The sequence below is a fragment of the Chlamydotis macqueenii genome, chromosome 29, assembly GCF_036417535.1.
Source record: "Chlamydotis macqueenii isolate bChlMac1 chromosome 29, bChlMac1.mat, whole genome shotgun sequence".
Taxonomy (NCBI): Eukaryota; Metazoa; Chordata; class Aves; order Otidiformes; family Otididae; genus Chlamydotis; species Chlamydotis macqueenii.
The window spans coordinates 750,014-765,433 of NC_141584.1; the positions used below are offsets into that span (position 1 = coordinate 750,014).

At 66.5% G+C, this 15,420-nt stretch overlaps 1 protein-coding gene across 9 annotated transcripts; it reads left to right on the top strand.

Moving 5' to 3' along the window:
• The first annotated feature begins 2,362 nt into the window (after positions 1-2,362).
• On the top strand, positions 2,363-15,116 carry PCBP2 (poly(rC) binding protein 2). Of its 9 annotated transcripts, none has more exons than XM_086768671.1 (15): positions 2,363-2,522; positions 2,894-2,917; positions 3,009-3,041; positions 3,397-3,513; positions 4,857-4,988; positions 5,490-5,618; positions 6,098-6,172; positions 7,749-7,835; positions 8,029-8,094; positions 8,939-8,980; positions 10,005-10,077; positions 10,655-10,693; positions 11,732-11,784; positions 12,136-12,305; positions 13,209-13,613. In XM_086768671.1, the coding sequence occupies exons 1-15, from the start codon at positions 2,454-2,456 to the stop codon at positions 13,534-13,536; spliced, it is 1,437 nt and encodes a 478-aa protein (XP_086624797.1). In that variant the 5' UTR covers positions 2,363-2,453; the 3' UTR covers positions 13,537-13,613. The 9 variants fall into 9 exon arrangements, with proteins under 9 accessions (XP_086624797.1, XP_086624798.1, XP_086624801.1 ...); XM_086768677.1 differs by lacking the exon at positions 13,209-13,613 and adding an exon at positions 14,653-15,116 and having other exon boundaries at positions 2,364-2,522; XM_086768672.1 differs by lacking the exon at positions 10,655-10,693 and having other exon boundaries at positions 13,209-13,610.
• The last annotated feature ends 304 nt before the right edge of the window (positions 15,117-15,420 follow it).

Here is a 15,420-nt window from a genome sequence, read left to right on the forward strand (position 1 = left end):
CCATCCGCCACCGACTTCCACAACGGTCGCGGAGCCGCGGCCTCGCGTAGCGCCCCCTCGCCGCCCGCCGCCGCCCCGCCGCCGGCCGCGCCCCTCACGCCAGCCCGCGGCCTACGTGCGGCCTACTCGCGGCCTAGGCCGCGGCCTGCGCGCGCCGCCGCCGGCGGGGCGGGAGGGCGGCGGCGGCGGGGGGGGGGTGGGGGGCGCCGCCGCCCCCCCCCCCCCTTTCTCCGCTCCCCGCCGCTCCCCCCCGCCTCCCCCCGAGGGGAAGGGGGGCCCGGGGGGGGCCGGGGAGCCGCGTGCGTCACATGGCGCCGCCACCCTCCCCCCCCCCCCTTCCCCCCCCGCCCGGTACCGAGCGGGCGCGGGGGGGCACCGGGGGATGGCGAATTTTTTATTTTTTTTGCCTTTTTGTTTTGTTTGCTGTGATTTTTCGTGGGGTTTTTTTGTTTTTTTTTTTTTCCTTCGCTTTATTTTTTTTGCTTGTTTTTCAAAATTTTTGCCGTTTTTGTCGCCACCCCGAGTCCTTTTTCTCCCGATCCGCGTCGCGGCGGAGGTCTCCTCCTCCTCCCCCGCTCCCCCCGCCGCGGGACCGGACCCGGCTTTGGAGCCGCGATCCCCGACCGAGGGTCGGCTCCCCCCCACCCCTCCCCGCTCCGGGTGCTGGGGTGTTTTTAGAGCCCCGCAGCCCCTCCCCCCCCGGGTTTGGGGTCCAGAGCCGCCCCCCAGCTCCTCGGGACCGAGCTGGGGCTCCCAGACCCGGCCGGTTTCCCCCGCTCCGGGGTCCGGGTCCGGTTTAAAGCCGCAATCCCGGCGCTGGGGACCCCCCACGTTGCGGAGCAGCCCGGGCCCGGGGGTCGATCCGCGCCCCCGTTTCCCGAGCCGGGATCTCCGGCCGCCGAGTTGTTTTTCCCCGTCCCTGCCGCAGGGATGAGCCGGTTTTGGAGCCAAATCCCTCCCCCGGCGACCAGTCCCCCCCCCACTTCCCCATAATGGGCCCGGTTCAGGGCTGGGATCCTGAGTGGGGAGACCCCCGGGGTGGGAGTTCGACCCCGGTGCGGGCGGGGACCGGCCCCCCCGTGCACCGCGGGGACAGGCAGGGCTGCCGGACGGAGGTAAGGAGAAGTTTTGGGGAAGTTTTTGGGGGTTTTTTTGGGTTTTTTTTTTTTTTTTCCCCGCCCGGATGGGAGCGAGGGCTGCTGGCCTGGCCTCTCCCTTTGCGTAACCCCCCGGCAGGTTTGGCCGCCGCCTTTCTGTCCGGGGCCCGCGGCCTCGTAACCGACCCAAGCTCGTTCGACTGGCAGAACCGCTGCCAGGAAAGCAAGTTTAATGCTAACGAAGGCAAACTGGGACGCTGAACTGGTGGGAGGAGGAGTGGGTTCCGAGCCGGAGAGACGGCGGCGGGCGCCAGCGGAGCTCCCGCCGCCTCCGGTGAACCGGGAAACTCGTCAACAACCGGCGCTCGGGGCTCCGCTCCTTGCTGGGGCGCCGAGCCCGGGCCCCTCTCGCCAAACTAGGCAAGCGGGCGCCTTTCGGGATGCGCCGGGACGTCAGGCTGAGTTTTATGGAGCCCGTCACTCCTCGCTACGGCCAAAAAAAAAAAAAAAAAAAATAATCCCCGACAAAACTCTTCGGTGCCAGCGGCTTCCCCTTAAAAGAGCATTGACCCGCGGCGCTGCCCGCTTGGCACCGTCCCCCGCGCTCGGTTAAACTTTGATGGGGCTGCTAAAAAAAAAAAAAAACACCGTAGCCGGCACTCTGAGTTTATGTAATTAATTTTTCCCCAGTGGAACGGCTGGCCGGTGGAGCCGGTGGCCGCGTTTTGCAACTGCTGTGGGCTCTGGGGGGGCGGGGAGGGGCCGCAGGTTGTTTGAAACCTGATCGTGTGCTCGTGTGGCCTTGTCCGCTTCGAGTGAACCGGCGGGGAACCGGCCTGCGAGGCCTCCCCGCGCAGATAAGTGGGGGTTTTTTTTTAATTTTTATCTTTTATTTTCTCTCGGGCCCGGCTTCCCCGAGCGGCTTAACCCGAAGGGAGGGTTTGGCGCGGCCGCGGAGCAGAGCCTGTCGTCTCGGTGAGGGCGCGGCGCTCGCAAGCAGGGGCAGGTTTCCCCGGAGCGGGGCTGGAAGGAGGCAGGGATGAGCGGGACCCTCGTGGCTCCGGCTGCCGCTCCGTGCGCGTGGGGCCCTGCCGGAGCAGCCCTTCTCCTTGGGAAGCTCCTGGCAGCAGGAGCTGGGGAGCCGAACCGCTAGGGACGTGGCCCTCAAACTGCCGGGGGAGGAAAAAAAAAAAAACCACAGAGGGGCTCGAATCCCCCCGGGATGGGCCGGAACCGGCTGAGGGGGGTGGGCGCAGCCCCTCAAACGCATTCCCCCCTCTCGTTCCCAGCCCCGCTGACCCCGCCACCGGAGATCTGAGCAGTGAGGCGGCCGGACTCGACGCGGCGCGGCTCACGATGGACACCGGTGTCATTGAAGGTGGTTTAAATGTCACGCTCACCATCCGGCTACTCATGCACGGAAAGGTACGCGCGCGTGGGACGCGGGGGGCCCCACCCACGTCCCCCTCGCCCGGCCGGGGTCCAGGCGCCCCCGGGGGGGTGAATCGGCGTCGGGCGGAGCTCCGGGAGCCGCCGCCGCGTTAGGAACGCGCTCCTGGGTGTCTCCCGAGGAGCCAGGCAGCGCTTCAGGACGCAGCGCGTTGATAAGAAAGAACAAATCGGGGGGGGTGGGGGGGGGAATGACCTGGTGGGGAGCTCAGCTGGAGCAGGGGGGCGGTTTAGGGGTCGGCGGGGTCCTGGGGGACGCGTTTCGGCCGCGAAAGCGAGGGTTTTGAGCTGGGAGCTCCCGGAGTTCTTCAGGCGCTGACTAACTGCCGCTTTTGTTTCCGTCCCAGGAGGTGGGGAGCATCATCGGGAAGGTAAGCGAGCGCAAAGCCCCTCGCTCTGCCTCCCCCAGCCCCCCCGCCCCGCCCCCCCGCTAACGCCTCTCCCTTCTCTCTCTCCGCGCAGAAAGGGGAATCCGTGAAGAAGATGCGCGAGGAGGTGAGTCCCGAGCCCGCGAGGCCGCCGTGGCGCGGGCCGCCGGAGGAATTTGCGGGCAGCGCGGCGGCACCGGGAGCCGCGGCGCGCGGGGCATGCTGGGAGGTGTAGGCAGCGCCGGCGCAGGAAGCCGCAGCGGCTAAGATGGCCGCCCCGCGCCGCGCTGGCGTGGGGGAGAGCGCTCCGCGCCGGTGCCGGGTCCCGGGGGATCCCGACCTCCCCGCGCAGAACCCAGCCGGGCGCCTGGACCCGCTGCTGTGTGCTTTTGTTGGTTTTTGGGGTTTTTTGGTGTTTTTTTTTTTTTTTTGGGGGGGGGTGGGGCGGGAGCCCTGACGCCCGCCGGTTTTCCTCCCCGCAGAGCGGAGCTCGCATCAACATCTCGGAGGGGAACTGCCCCGAGCGGATCATCACCCTCGCCGGACCCACCAACGCCATCTTCAAAGCTTTTGCCATGATCATTGACAAACTGGAAGAGGTGCGTCCGCGGCCCCCCCGCCGCCCCCGCTCACCCTTTGCCCCCGTCCCAGCGGAAGTTTCCCCTGGGATCCGCCCCGGAGCGCGCGGGGGGATGTGGAGCGGGAGGGCGCTGGGGCGGAGCGGCGCAGCGGGCTCGTTCCGCGGGGGCTGGCGGTGCGTTCCCCGATCTTCGCCCGGGCGCGAGCGGGGTCAGGGTCCAGGCGGCGACGCCTCCCCGCGTGCGCTCAGCCGTCCTTTAGTGTCCGCGCTGAGCGCCCCGGTCCTGCGGGGACTGGAAACGTCCCGTGGCCACTGGTTAAATGGTGTTAAACTGGGCAGGGCTTCCCGGCTTCCTTCGGCTGTGCCGATTTCCTGTCGGTGGGCAGCGGGGGCTCGGCTTTGGCTGCGGCCCCGCCGAGGAGGGGTCTCGGGGCACAGCTGCGTGGCGCTGGGGGGAGGAGCTGCGTTGTCCCCCCCCCGATTCCCGTCGGATCGGTGACTTTCCGGGGTGACGGCGGTCCTGGCTGCGGGCGGTGGAGCCCGCGGGGGCCGCGGTGTCGAAGAGCTTTCCGTCCTGCTCGGCATCGCTGGGAAGGCGTGAGCGCTCCTTGCGCCGCGAGGCGGAGCTCCGCGGCCCTCGCCTCGCCTGCGGGGATGAAAATCCCCTTACCTGTGGATTTGGGACCCCCCTGTGGAAAAAATCCTCTTGCCCGTGGATTTGGGACCCTCCCCTGGCAGGAGACGGCCCGGTGCTGGCAGATCTGTCCCCAGGGCCCCTCCGCTCGCCGCTGCTGCGCCCCGAGCCGTTCCTGCCCCCCGAGCGCGGCTCCCAGCCGCCGGCGGCCGCAGCTTTTATTTTTGTAGGTCAGTCGAGCCGTGGCCTCGCGCCTCCCCTCCCCCTGCCAGCACATGACCGCTGTAATCGGCGCCGGGCTTGTTTTTCTCCTGGAGCCGCTCCCGCCCCCATCCCCCGTTACAACGGGAGGCTCCACGCTGAACTGGGAGCTGTGGGGGGCTCCGAGCCCCCGGCCGCTTGTCCCCCTCCGGCGCTGGCGCAGCCGGTTCCTGTTTGGCTGCGACGCGACCCAGCTGGTGCCTCTGTGCTGGGCTGGTGGGGGCTGAACCCCCCTTTTTGTGGGGAAATCGGAGTTGGACTTCTCCCTCCTTCCCCGGCGCGGGGCTGTGTCGCTAACGAAGTCCCGGGAAATAAAACTGGGAGAGCCCCGGGGTCACCTTGGCCCGGCGCGCCCGCGCCGTCCTCCCCGTCCCTCTGCCAGGCGCGTCACCTCCCCGCGTGCCGTTGCGGCCAGGGCGCCGCGCTGGGCTGCCCCCCCCCCCCGAGTAACCTCCTCTTCCTCGCAGGACATCAGCAGCTCCATGACCAACAGCACGGCCGCCAGCCGGCCCCCGGTCACCCTGCGGCTCGTGGTGCCCGCCAGCCAGTGCGGCTCCCTCATCGGGAAGGGAGGCTGCAAGATCAAAGAGATCCGAGAGGTGCGTCTCGGCCGGCCCGAAAACGGGGCGCGCGGGGGGCTGGGCGTGAATCCCCGCGGCGGCCCCCACCCCCGCGGCGGCGCTCGGCTTTTTCGGAGCCCCTTCGCGTTTTTAGCGCTGCTGAAACCGAGGCTCGGGGGCAGGCCCTTCCCTCCCCGCTTCCGTCCCTGGCAGCGGGGCGCCTGGCGTCCTGCTCCCCCTTTCCCCGGGCTCTCGGCCGCCCCGGCCTTCTCCCGGTCCTTGGAGCACGGAACTGCGCTGCCGACGGAGTAGCTCTGTCCGGCCCTGGCTGCAGGGCCTCGCTCGGCTCCGGTTATGGGGAAAGGCCGCGGGTCCTCCTCCCCTGCCCCGGGCTCCCGATGACCGAATTATTTCCAGCTAGCCTGGAAGGATTTTATTTCTGGGGGGAGCAGTTTTAGCTACGTGTCGCCCGGCCGCGGGGTTTGTCGCTGAGGTCACGGCCCCCCGCGGGGTCTGACCGTGTTATTTTTAACTTGGCAGAGCACGGGGGCGCAGGTGCAGGTGGCGGGAGACATGCTGCCCAACTCGACCGAGCGAGCCATCACCATCGCTGGGATCCCACAGTCCATCATCGAGTGCGTCAAACAGATCTGCGTCGTCATGCTTGAGGTACGGCCTCCCCCGGCCGCGCCGGGCTGGTTTTTTTGTGGTTTGTTTTTTTTTTTTGTTATTGGTTTGTTTTCCCCTGCCCTTGCCAAGCCCCATCCCTCCTCACCAGTGGAAAGCGCTGAGGACGGAGGAACGGCTGCTGGGGGGGATAAAGGGATAGCTGGGGATTACGGCCTCATCCAGGTGAGGCTTGGAGCCGCTTAGAACCGGGGTCGGGCCGGGCCTCCGGAGCCGCTCACCGGCTCCCGGCGTCACCTCTGGCTCCCTGGTGACCGCGCCGCGCAGCGCGGTGACGCTCAGCGCCAGCGTCCTGCTGTCCCCGGCCTCCGCGGGCTGGGGAAGGAAGGGGGGTGGCGTTGTGTCCCCGTTTCAAACCCGGAGCGGAGCGTTGGCGTCTGGGGTGCGGGGAGGGGGGGTGCCAGGCGTTAGGGTGCCGGCGGCGCTCGGCCTCTGACCTCCGCTCTCCGCCCCTCGCCCAGTCTCCCCCGAAGGGCGTCACCATCCCGTACCGGCCCAAGCCATCCAGCTCTCCCGTCATCTTTGCAGGCGGTCAGGTAAGGCCTCTCCTCTGCTCCCGGGGTAGCGAGGGTGGGGACAGGAAGAAGGGGCGCCGCGCCTCAGCCCCCCTGCGCGCCCGTCGCCCCACGGCGCCTCCCGGAGCCTGCTCCGAGCCTTCCTCGCTGAGGGCTGGAAGAGGGCGGAGGTGGGATGGAGGGGGGACCAAAAGGGCTGATTTGGGCGGGACGGGGTGCTGGTAAAGAGTCCTGGAGCTCACCAGCTAAAAAACAAACAAACCAATCTCAGTGCGGGGGCAGCCGAGGCTCCAGCTGCCCAGTCCAGGCGCTGCCCCTCTGCCCGGGGCTGGCTCTGAGGGAGCGGCGGGAGCTGGTGTGGGTGACCCGCCCGGAGGGGTGGGGGGGTTCTGTGCTCCGCGGGGCCGGGTTTTGGGGTGCACAGGCTCAGCCTGTGCTGTTTGGGTAGGGCTGGGGCGCGGAAAGGCTTCGTCTGGCGGGAGGGCAGGGCGGCAGGTAGGAGTAGCGGGGTTTAGTGCCTCCTGCGCCGGGCTGCTCCGGGGCCGTCGCTTGTTCCCCGCTGCGCAGACGGGTGACGGGGCTCCCTCGGGACCCCGTCTGCTGCAGAGCCCTCAATCCGCCCCCCCCCCCAGCCCTTTTTGGGGTGCTGGCTGGGTGTCCTCGCCCCACGGTCCCATCCAGGCCGCTGGGCGCGGCGAGAGGCTCGAGCCCTGGGTGCGGGGGTCCCGTTTCCCGCCCCGCGCTCCCCGGGGCGTGCCGTAACGCTGGGAGAGAACCGCGGCGACTCGTGCAGACGCATCCGCTGCCGGGGAGAACCCCCCCGGTGGGGTGGGCTCAGCCCGGGGACCCGCTCGGGCGCGGGCTGGCGTCGGCGACGTTCCCTCCGCAGGCAGGGAAGGGGGGTAGCTGCCGCCGGCCTCCCCGAGAGCCAGGCCTGACTCTGCTCTTCCCCCCCTCCGCCCGCCGCGCTTGTTTTGGGGACGGACCTGCCGCCGTCCCCTTCCTCGCCTCGGCCCCCCCGCCCTTCCCCGCCCCTCGCCCTCCCTGCCTCCCTCCCTTCCCTGAACCTGGTCAGCCCCCCCTCCCCTGCACCCCACTCCTCGCCTCTCCGACAGCTTCTCCCGCCGCTCTGCGCCCCGGGGGAAGCGCCTGGCCGGTACGTCCGTGCCCCCCGCCGCGCTTTTTTGCGAGCGGAGGGCCGTACCACGCAGCCACCCCCCCCGCAACGCGGGAGCCGGCCGCCTTCCCCGTTAGAGCAGTGAGGAGCAGGCTTCCCACGGCCACGCATCTTTTCCCCATCCCTTCCCCTTTTTTTTTTCCTTCCCTCTTCCTTCTCTTCCACCCCTCTTCCCTGGCCCAGGGCCGCGGCCAGCCCCCCGCCCCGACGCAGCCGTCCGGGCCCCGCTCCCGGTGGCGTCGCGCTCTGTCTTCGCAGCTCAGAGTCGCGCGTAGAGCAGGGTTAAGAGCCCTCGAGAGCAAGCAAAACGAGGAAAAGAAAAAAAAACAAACCAGAGCTAAATGTCTGTGAGTTTTTGGTGTTAGCGGAAGGTTTCGGATTGCCAGCCCTGGAGACTGAAGTCCTCTAATTTATCCACAGGACAGGTACAGCAGCGGCAGTGCGAGCTACCCCCACACCGCCCCATCCATGTGCCTCAACTCTGACTTGGAGGGACCACCTCAGGAGGTGAGAGGGGAGTTCAGTCTCCACGGCCCGTTCAATCCTTGGCCTCTCTGAGACTGCCAACAAGGGTGGCATTTCCCCCTTCCCCGCCCCCACCCCCCACCCCACCCCCCCGAAACCCGGCAACGGTGGCTTTTGTGTGGACTCCTGTCCACCGGGAACTGGACTCTGAGCCCACCAACCTCTCCTCACGCAGGCCACCCGGCAGCCACTGCATGGCAACGAACTTGGGCCAATTCCAGCCTGGGCTGCAGTTCTTCCGGTGACCTGGAAGTGAGGCTGTGTACCCCCCCTCTCCCCTTCCCACCCCACCCGCCCCCGTCTGCCCGGCCCCCCTGAACCCCCCCAGCCCTTAGCCAGCCAGGCCCCAGGCAGCGCGTAGCTTCAGGAGGCATCTGGAGGCCGTGGCCGTCCCCTGCCCGCGGGACGCGGAGCGTGGCAGGCCGGGCGCTGCGCCCTGTCCCCCGCGGCGAGCGCCTCTCTTGCCGCGTCTGGTAGCCAGCTCCAGCGTTTAGCTTGCCCGGCGACGTTTTCCTAGGCGTGCGGAAGTGACGAGAGGACTCGGAACGGGACTTTTCTTTTCTTTTCCTTTTTTTTTTTTCCTTTTTTCCCCTTTTTTTTTTTTTCCTTTTTTTTTGGCGGGGGGGGCTGCTGGGCCGGGGAGAGGAGGGGCCGGGAGCTAGCGAGGGCCGGCGGGGGCGCTGGACCTTCCCGTCGGCGAGGCGGGGGGCGCAGGGCTAGGAGCATTGTCGGACCGCACCACACCATACATCTCCATCAAGATCCCAGCCGTTCTGTTTTTGTCTGCCACTTTTTTCTTTTTTTTTCTTTTTTTTTTTTTTCTTTTTAACAATTTTTTTGGGGGGGACGGCGCCATACTGTCCAACTCCCTCCCTCCTAACCGCCACGTACGGCCGATTCGAGTAACCGCCCGTCTAGAAAACCGCTTGTTACGGCATTTATCCGTCCCCGCCTCTCCCTGCCCCACTTCCCTCGCCCCGGAGAACTCTCCACCTCGGCGCCGACTTCCTGGCGAGTTGCAATCTGTCTGTCCCTGGGTGGCTGTCCGATGGTCGTTAATAGGACTCTTTTCCTCCTTTTTGTAGGCCTATACCATTCAAGGACAGTATGCCATTCCACAGCCAGATGTAAGTTTGGTTTACAACTTCTTGTCTTGAAATCCACCCCCCTCCTCCTCCCCCCCTTCCAAAATTTTCTCCCTGCTTTCTCGACTCGAGCCGCTAGCTCAGCTTGGCCTGGGAATATTTGATCCGATCCAAGCTCCCCCCCAAAAAACTCGCCTCCTTTCAACTGCAACCGCCTCCACCCGCTCTCAGATCTCTCCTTTTTCCTTCCCTCACCCTCTTTCCGACGCTCCCCTCCTCGATTATTATTATTTATATTTTTTTTTTTCCCCTGACCCATCTCTCCCCGGCTTGGCATTTCACACCAGCTCCGCCTTTTCCCTCGCTCCCCCCCTTTGCCTCCTGAACTTGGCGCGCAGCCCGGCGGGAGAGAAACCAAAACCAGCGCATGATGGTTCCCTCCCGGTGTTCTCCCGGGGCGGGGGACAGCTGGCCCGGCGCGCGGTCGCAGGTGGCACTTCGGGGAGTGGGGGGGGGGGGTTGGTCCGGCCCGGGCTGCCGCCAGCCAGTTTGGGGACCGCGCGGGGACGGCGGTGACGGTCCGGGCGGCGGGCGCTGGCTGTTGGGCGCCGCCGTCCTCCGGCTCATCCCGCAGGGCTCGTCGCGGGCCGGGCGGGGGCCGATCCCCGCTCCGGGCGCCCTTGGAGCAGCGAGGGGCGCGGGGGGGCCGAGCTCCGTCCCCGTCTCCCCCCCGCGGCGCTCCTGTCCCCTCCGGCGTGGGGCGGCGCGAGCGCCCTGCCGTCCCGTCCCTCCTTGCTCCTCTCGCTTGTCTCTCTCGGCTCCTTTCGTACCTCGCTGTGCCGGGGGGTGGGCGCAGCCCCCCAGCCCCCTCCCCGCGCGGAGGGCACCCTGCGGGGGGGCCGGGGAGGGGCGGCCGCGGTGCCGCGGCAGCGTCCGTGTTGGTGTGCGTGCCGTGCGAGCCCTCGCCCGGCCTGGGCTTGGGAAATGGCTAACATCAGCCTTTTTCTTTCTCTTTCTCTCTCTCTCTTTTTTTTTTTTTGTTGTTTTTTTCTCTCCCCCCCTCTAGCTGACCAAGCTGCACCAGTTGGCAATGCAACAGTCCCACTTTCCCATGTCTCATGGCAACACTGGATTCAGTGGTACGGAAACTCCTTCTCTCCTCTGCGTGCTAGCGTGGGCCAAAGGCCAGCCCTGAGCCGCCGCTTGGCTCCTCTGACGGGGCCTCCGCTTGGGTCTCGTGCTCTCAAAAAAAAAAAAAAAAAACCAAAAAAAAACCCCCCAAAAAACTCAAAACCCAACGTTTCCCCAGAGCTGAGCCTGGCCAGGTAACAATTTTTTTGTTGTGACGTCTCTGGGGGCGAGTTGGTACCGGCCTCTGCGAGTTGTGGGAGGTTGCAGAGGGTAGAGGAAAAAAAAAAACCGAAAAAAAACCAAAAAAAACCCCAAAACAACCGAGCAGGCAGGGCCTCCGTGCTGCTTCCCTTCCTCTTCACCCCCCCCTCCGCAGCTCTGCCGATGTACCGAGAGCCCCCCGACCCGCAGCACCCCCTCTCTCCCCTCCGGCTACTCCAGTCCTGAGCAGGCAGCTGCTGAGTTTACCAAATTTGCTGTAGATTTGCTAAGATGGCTAAAAAAAAAAGAGAAAAAAAGAAAAACTATCCGTTTGGGGCTCAAACCCTGAGACAGCCGAACTCATTGTCACTTGTATCTTAACAGGCATTGAATCCAGCTCTCCAGAGGTGAAAGGCTATTGGGGTAATGCTAAAAACCAAAATCTGTAGTTACTCTCTCGTGTACCGGTACTGCCCGGGTCTCGTCCTCCCTGCTGCCGCCTTTGTGCACGGGTGGGGGGAGAGGGGGGGGCAGGGGAGCCGCCGCAGGCGCCGCCCGGCTCGGCTGGGGCTGGAGCCGGAGAGCGGCGGGGTTTGGCGGAGGGCTCCGGCGTCCCGGGTCAGCCCCGACGCCGGTAGCGAGCCTGGGGGCCCTCGCTTTGCCCGCCCCCCACCACGTGCTGAGAGGGGGCCAGGGGAGCAGTTTAGTTTTTATTTCCGCCCCCCCAGCCCCAGGGGTTGCTGGAGCGGGTCGCCCTCGGCGGTGGCAGAACCGCTGGCGGCGAGGGGACAGCGCCGCGTTAACCGCCCGCGCGCGTCCCCGGCTGCCGGACCCCGGGGCCGCCGTCTCCCTGTCGCGGGGAGCGAGCTGACAAAGGGCAGGAAAAGAAATTTAAACCATAAAAAAAACAAAAAAACAAACCCAAAAATCCACTGAGCGCACGCGCTTGGTGCCACCCGAGACGCGAGCGACCTCGCAGCGCCCGTGCCGGCCGGCGTAGCACTGCCCTGCCGGCCCCGCGGCCGCGAGGAGGAGGAGGAGGAGGAGGAGGAAGGGGGGGCAGCGTAGCCTTTCGAAGCTGGTAACGGAGCGGGCCGCGGAGCCGAGCGCCCGAACGGAGCCCCCGCGGTCAGAGCGCGCTGCTCTGGGACTGTCCTGACCGGAAGGAAGATCCTGCGGTGACATCGCGGGGAGGGGGCCGAGGGGAAGGGAAACCGGGGCGGGGGGGTGGGCGAGGGCGGGAGGAGCGGAGGCAGGTGAGCGGGGAGGAGGTGGGCAGCAGCGGGAGGGTTTGGCGGAACCTCACGGCTCGCTCTGCCCGGCCCCCGTGCCCCCCGGTGTTTAAACCGCTCCCGAGGTCGCCACGGAGCCGCCCGCTGCGGCCCGCCCGCGCCGCGCCCCCCCCTGCCGCCGCCTCCCCCCTGAACGGTTTCTCCCCCCCCTTTTCTGTCTCTCGAGCAGGTTTGGATGCCTCCGCTCAAACCACCTCTCACGAACTCACCATTCCAAATGATGTGAGTATTCCCGCCGGGATCCGGCCTTTCCGGCCCTCGTGGGGGGGGTGGGAGGGCGGTGGGCGCGGATCTGCCCCTCTCTGTTTTTGTTTTTCTGACAAAATGGGGGCCGCGGTTGCCCATTCTCCGCGTCGGAGCTGCGCGAGGGCTGGTGGCGCTGCCCGAGCCGCCGCTCCCGCTGGCCCCGCGTCCCTTCCCCCCAACTTCCGCGGCAGAAAATCCCCCTCTCGGCCCCTCCAAACCCCCCGGAGCTGCCAGCCCCGTCGGACGCCACGGGGCGGGAGGAGGAGGAGGAATGAACGCGCTTGCTTTTCGCGCGCCGCTAACGAAGCCGCTCTCTTCCCCCCGCAGTTGATTGGCTGCATCATCGGGCGTCAGGGCGCCAAAATCAACGAGATCCGCCAGATGTCCGGGGCGCAGATCAAAATTGCCAACCCGGTGGAGGGCTCCACCGACAGGCAGGTCACCATCACCGGATCTGCAGCCAGCATCAGCTTGGCCCAGTATCTAATTAATGTCAGGTGAGCGGGCGGGTAACGAGGCTGCGCGCCGCGGGGTGCCGCTCCCGGGGCTGCGTGCCGGGAAGGGGTTCCTCTCCCCTTTTTTTTTTTTTTTTTTTTTTTTTTAACCCCCCTCCATCCTTTCCTTTCCTCTCCCCGCGCCCGCTGTCCCGTTTCCCTGTGCGATCGCCTCCCGCTCCGTCAGGCTAACGAACCCAGCCGGAAAGCGTTCCGGCCGCGGGGAGCCCGTGGCTACCGAAAAGCCGCGGCGGGCTCTCGGCTGCGAGGGCCGCGCGGTTCCGATGCGGCCACCTGCGTGGTGAGGGCTTTCGTTTTTCGGTGGGGCGATGGAGAAGGGCGTCCCCGGAGATCCCGAGCGTCTCCCGGCGGGACGCCGCGGTCCCGAGGAGAGGAGTCGGTGCCGGTTCGGCTCCTGGGAGCGGCCGCGCGGCGCCGGTTTCGGGGCCCGGCTTCGTGGCGTCCCCAGGCGAGCCGGGCCGGGGCGACGGCCGCCCCGCTCCGCAGCCCCCCGGGGCTCTGGGCGCAGGAGGGGAGCCGGGCGCGTCCCAAGCCCGCGCGGGGGTTCGTCACTGCCCGCGTCGCACGGGTCGACGCCGGGGCGGCGTGGCACCGGGCGGGAGCGGAGGAGGAGCCGCCGCCTGCGATCTCGCTCTCGCTTTTACTTCCCGGCTCCGCAGCGGTCGCGCCGAGGCGCCCCGCGGCTGGGCTGGGGGTCCCGCTGCGGCTCGCGGGCGCGCCCTTCCCTCCCCACCTCCCTCCCTCCCCGAGCTGGGCTCGTGCGACTCTGCGCTGTTTGTCCTGTGCTATTTTCTTTTTTTTTTTTTTTCTCCTGTGGTGTTCCCTTCCACCCACCCGTATTTTTTTTTTCTTTCTTTTTTTTGTTCCTTTTCTCCTCTGTTACAGTTTAGAAAGCGCTAAACCCTCCTCCCAGGCAGCCTCCGTCACGATCCCTGACCACCTCAGCATCAACCTCTCTCAACCCTCCACCCCTTCTTCTTCTTCCTCCTCCACCACCACCCCCGCGCTCGCCACAGCGGGGGCTGCCGACGCGCCCGCCAGCCTCCCCAACCCTCTTCCGACCGCCCCTTGTGTCTCCAGTCTGCTTGGCATGAAACCCGTCCCTCTCCTGGCTCTAAATGTCGTGTCGGCCGCGAAGGGCGCCTCGCCCGCGCCCGCGCCCTGCGTCCCTAACAAACTGAAAGCGGAAAAGCAGAGGTTTGCTCCCTACTGACCCCGCTTGTGGCCGTAGAGGAGCGGCGGATGGGTGGCAGCGCGGAGACCCCGTAGAGGAGACTTGGAAGAGCGTTTTTTTTTTTTCCTCTTTTTTTTTTTTTTTTCCTCGTTTTTTTTATGTTTTCCTCCTCCCCGTGGCGCTGCAGAGCGGAGCGCTGCCGGCCGCCCGCGTCCCCGGCGCTCCCTGCGCTTCCTCCTCGGCCCCGCCAGCTCCTGTAGCCCTCGCTTTTCTTTTTTCTCCTCTTTTTTCCTTTTCTTTTGCTTTTTTTTTCCCCCAGTAGCTTGGTCGCGGTCGCGCTTTGGGGCCTGGGGCGGGGTGGGGGGCGGAGGGAGGGGTTCGTGCCGGAATAACCGAGCGGCGGTGGGGGGGGGTTGGGGGGGTTCGTTGCGTTCCCGGCGCGGGGGGCTCGCCGCCTCGCCGCGTCTCTCCGGTTTCCGTGTCTGTACCTGTAATAAAGTTGCCACGGTGAGAATCTGCTCTGCTAGATCTGTGCCGCCGCGCAGGGGGCTCCGCGGGTGCCCCCCTCGCTGCGGGAGGGGGGGCGCTCTGCCGCCCCAGGCTTTGGGGCGCCCCCCCGTCCCCGAAATCGCGCGGAGGGGAGACGCTTTGAGCCGCCGTGGGGTGCTCGCGGCGGGGGTGCTGCTGTCGTCCCTGCTTCTGCTTGGGGACCCCCCTGCATTGTGTGTGTGTGTCCCCCCGTGCCCCCGCGGGGTCCCTGGGGGGGTGCAGCCCCCCCTCGTTCTCCCCCTTCCCCGGGGGCATTGCCCGCTTCCTGCCTGCCCCACCCTGGGGCACCTCGGCGTCCCCCTCTTTCCCGGGGGGGTCCCCCTAAACAGCTTTGCTGAGCCCGCCCTGCGCTCGCTCTGGGTGTGTCCCCCTCCCCAGGGGCGCCCCCCAGCTCCGTTCTGGGGGGGGGGGAAGTTGGGGGGCAGCAGCCCCCCCCCCATCACCGCACCTTCCCCACCGCTTGTGCTTAAACCCCCACCCCAAAAACCCCTCCCCTCCCTCCCCAGTGCCCCCCGCCCCCCAGCGCTCTCCCCACGGGGGGCAGCCCCCCTCTCTGCCCCTGCCCCCCCCCGGGCCCCCCCTCTGACGCCCTTTTCTTCGTTGCAGGCTCTCCTCGGAGACCGGGGGCATGGGAAGCAGCTAGGGCCCCCGCCGCCGCGCCTGGGCCCCCGCCAGCCAGCGCCTCCGCCGCGCCCAGCCCCAGGTTTTAACTAGTTTGTACATTTTTCGGTTCCTCCGTGCTCTCCGCGCCCACTCACAAGGTTTATTTGGGGTTTTTTGGTTTTTTTTTTTTCCGTTTTATTTCGTTGGTTTGTTTTTTTTTTTTTTTTTAATTAAGCGTTTTAATTCCTTTCTCCATTCAGCCGATCGACCGCTGAGCCCCAGATCTTAGTTTTATAAAGCTTCTCTCTCCTCCCCGCCCCCCCTCGCCCCCCACCCCCCCCTTTTTTCGGCTCATGAAGTTTCTGTTTCTGTCATGAAGTGTAAGAGTGCAAGAGCAACATTTCAGTTGAGTTCTGTAACGTCAGGAAATTTTTCAAAAAAACAAATGAATAAAAAGATGGACTGGAGCTTCTCCTTGTGAATAGAACCGAGGATATTTTGGTTACTGGACCTGCCTGTCTCCGTCTTTCTTTGACCGCCCCCCCCCCCCCCACCAGTGCTCCCAGTACGGCCCAGGGGCTGGAGTGGATAAAGCTGGGGAGGGGGCTCTGGCGCTCCACACGCGTTTTGGAGGGGTTCTCTCCTCCCAGTGCCCTGCAGCCCGCTCTTAATGGGAACCGGTTCCCCACTGGGCTGTCGTCACTCTGTGCCCCCCCACCCCAAAATCCACAGGGGCGGGGGGAGGGAGTGATGCCCCCCCCAACTTCATCC

Bases quoted from the DNA above. Each gene is read 5' to 3' on its own strand.
- PCBP2 (XM_086768671.1), top strand. From the start codon at position 2,454: ATGGACACCGGTGTCATTGAAGGTGGTTTAAATGTCACGCTCACCATC. The intron at 2,523-2,893 runs GTACGCGCGCGT...TTTCCGTCCCAG, and splicing joins GGCTACTCATGCACGGAAAG to GAGGTGGGGAGCATCATCGG. The intron at 5,619-6,097 runs GTACGGCCTCCC...CCCCTCGCCCAG, and splicing joins TCTGCGTCGTCATGCTTGAG to TCTCCCCCGAAGGGCGTCAC.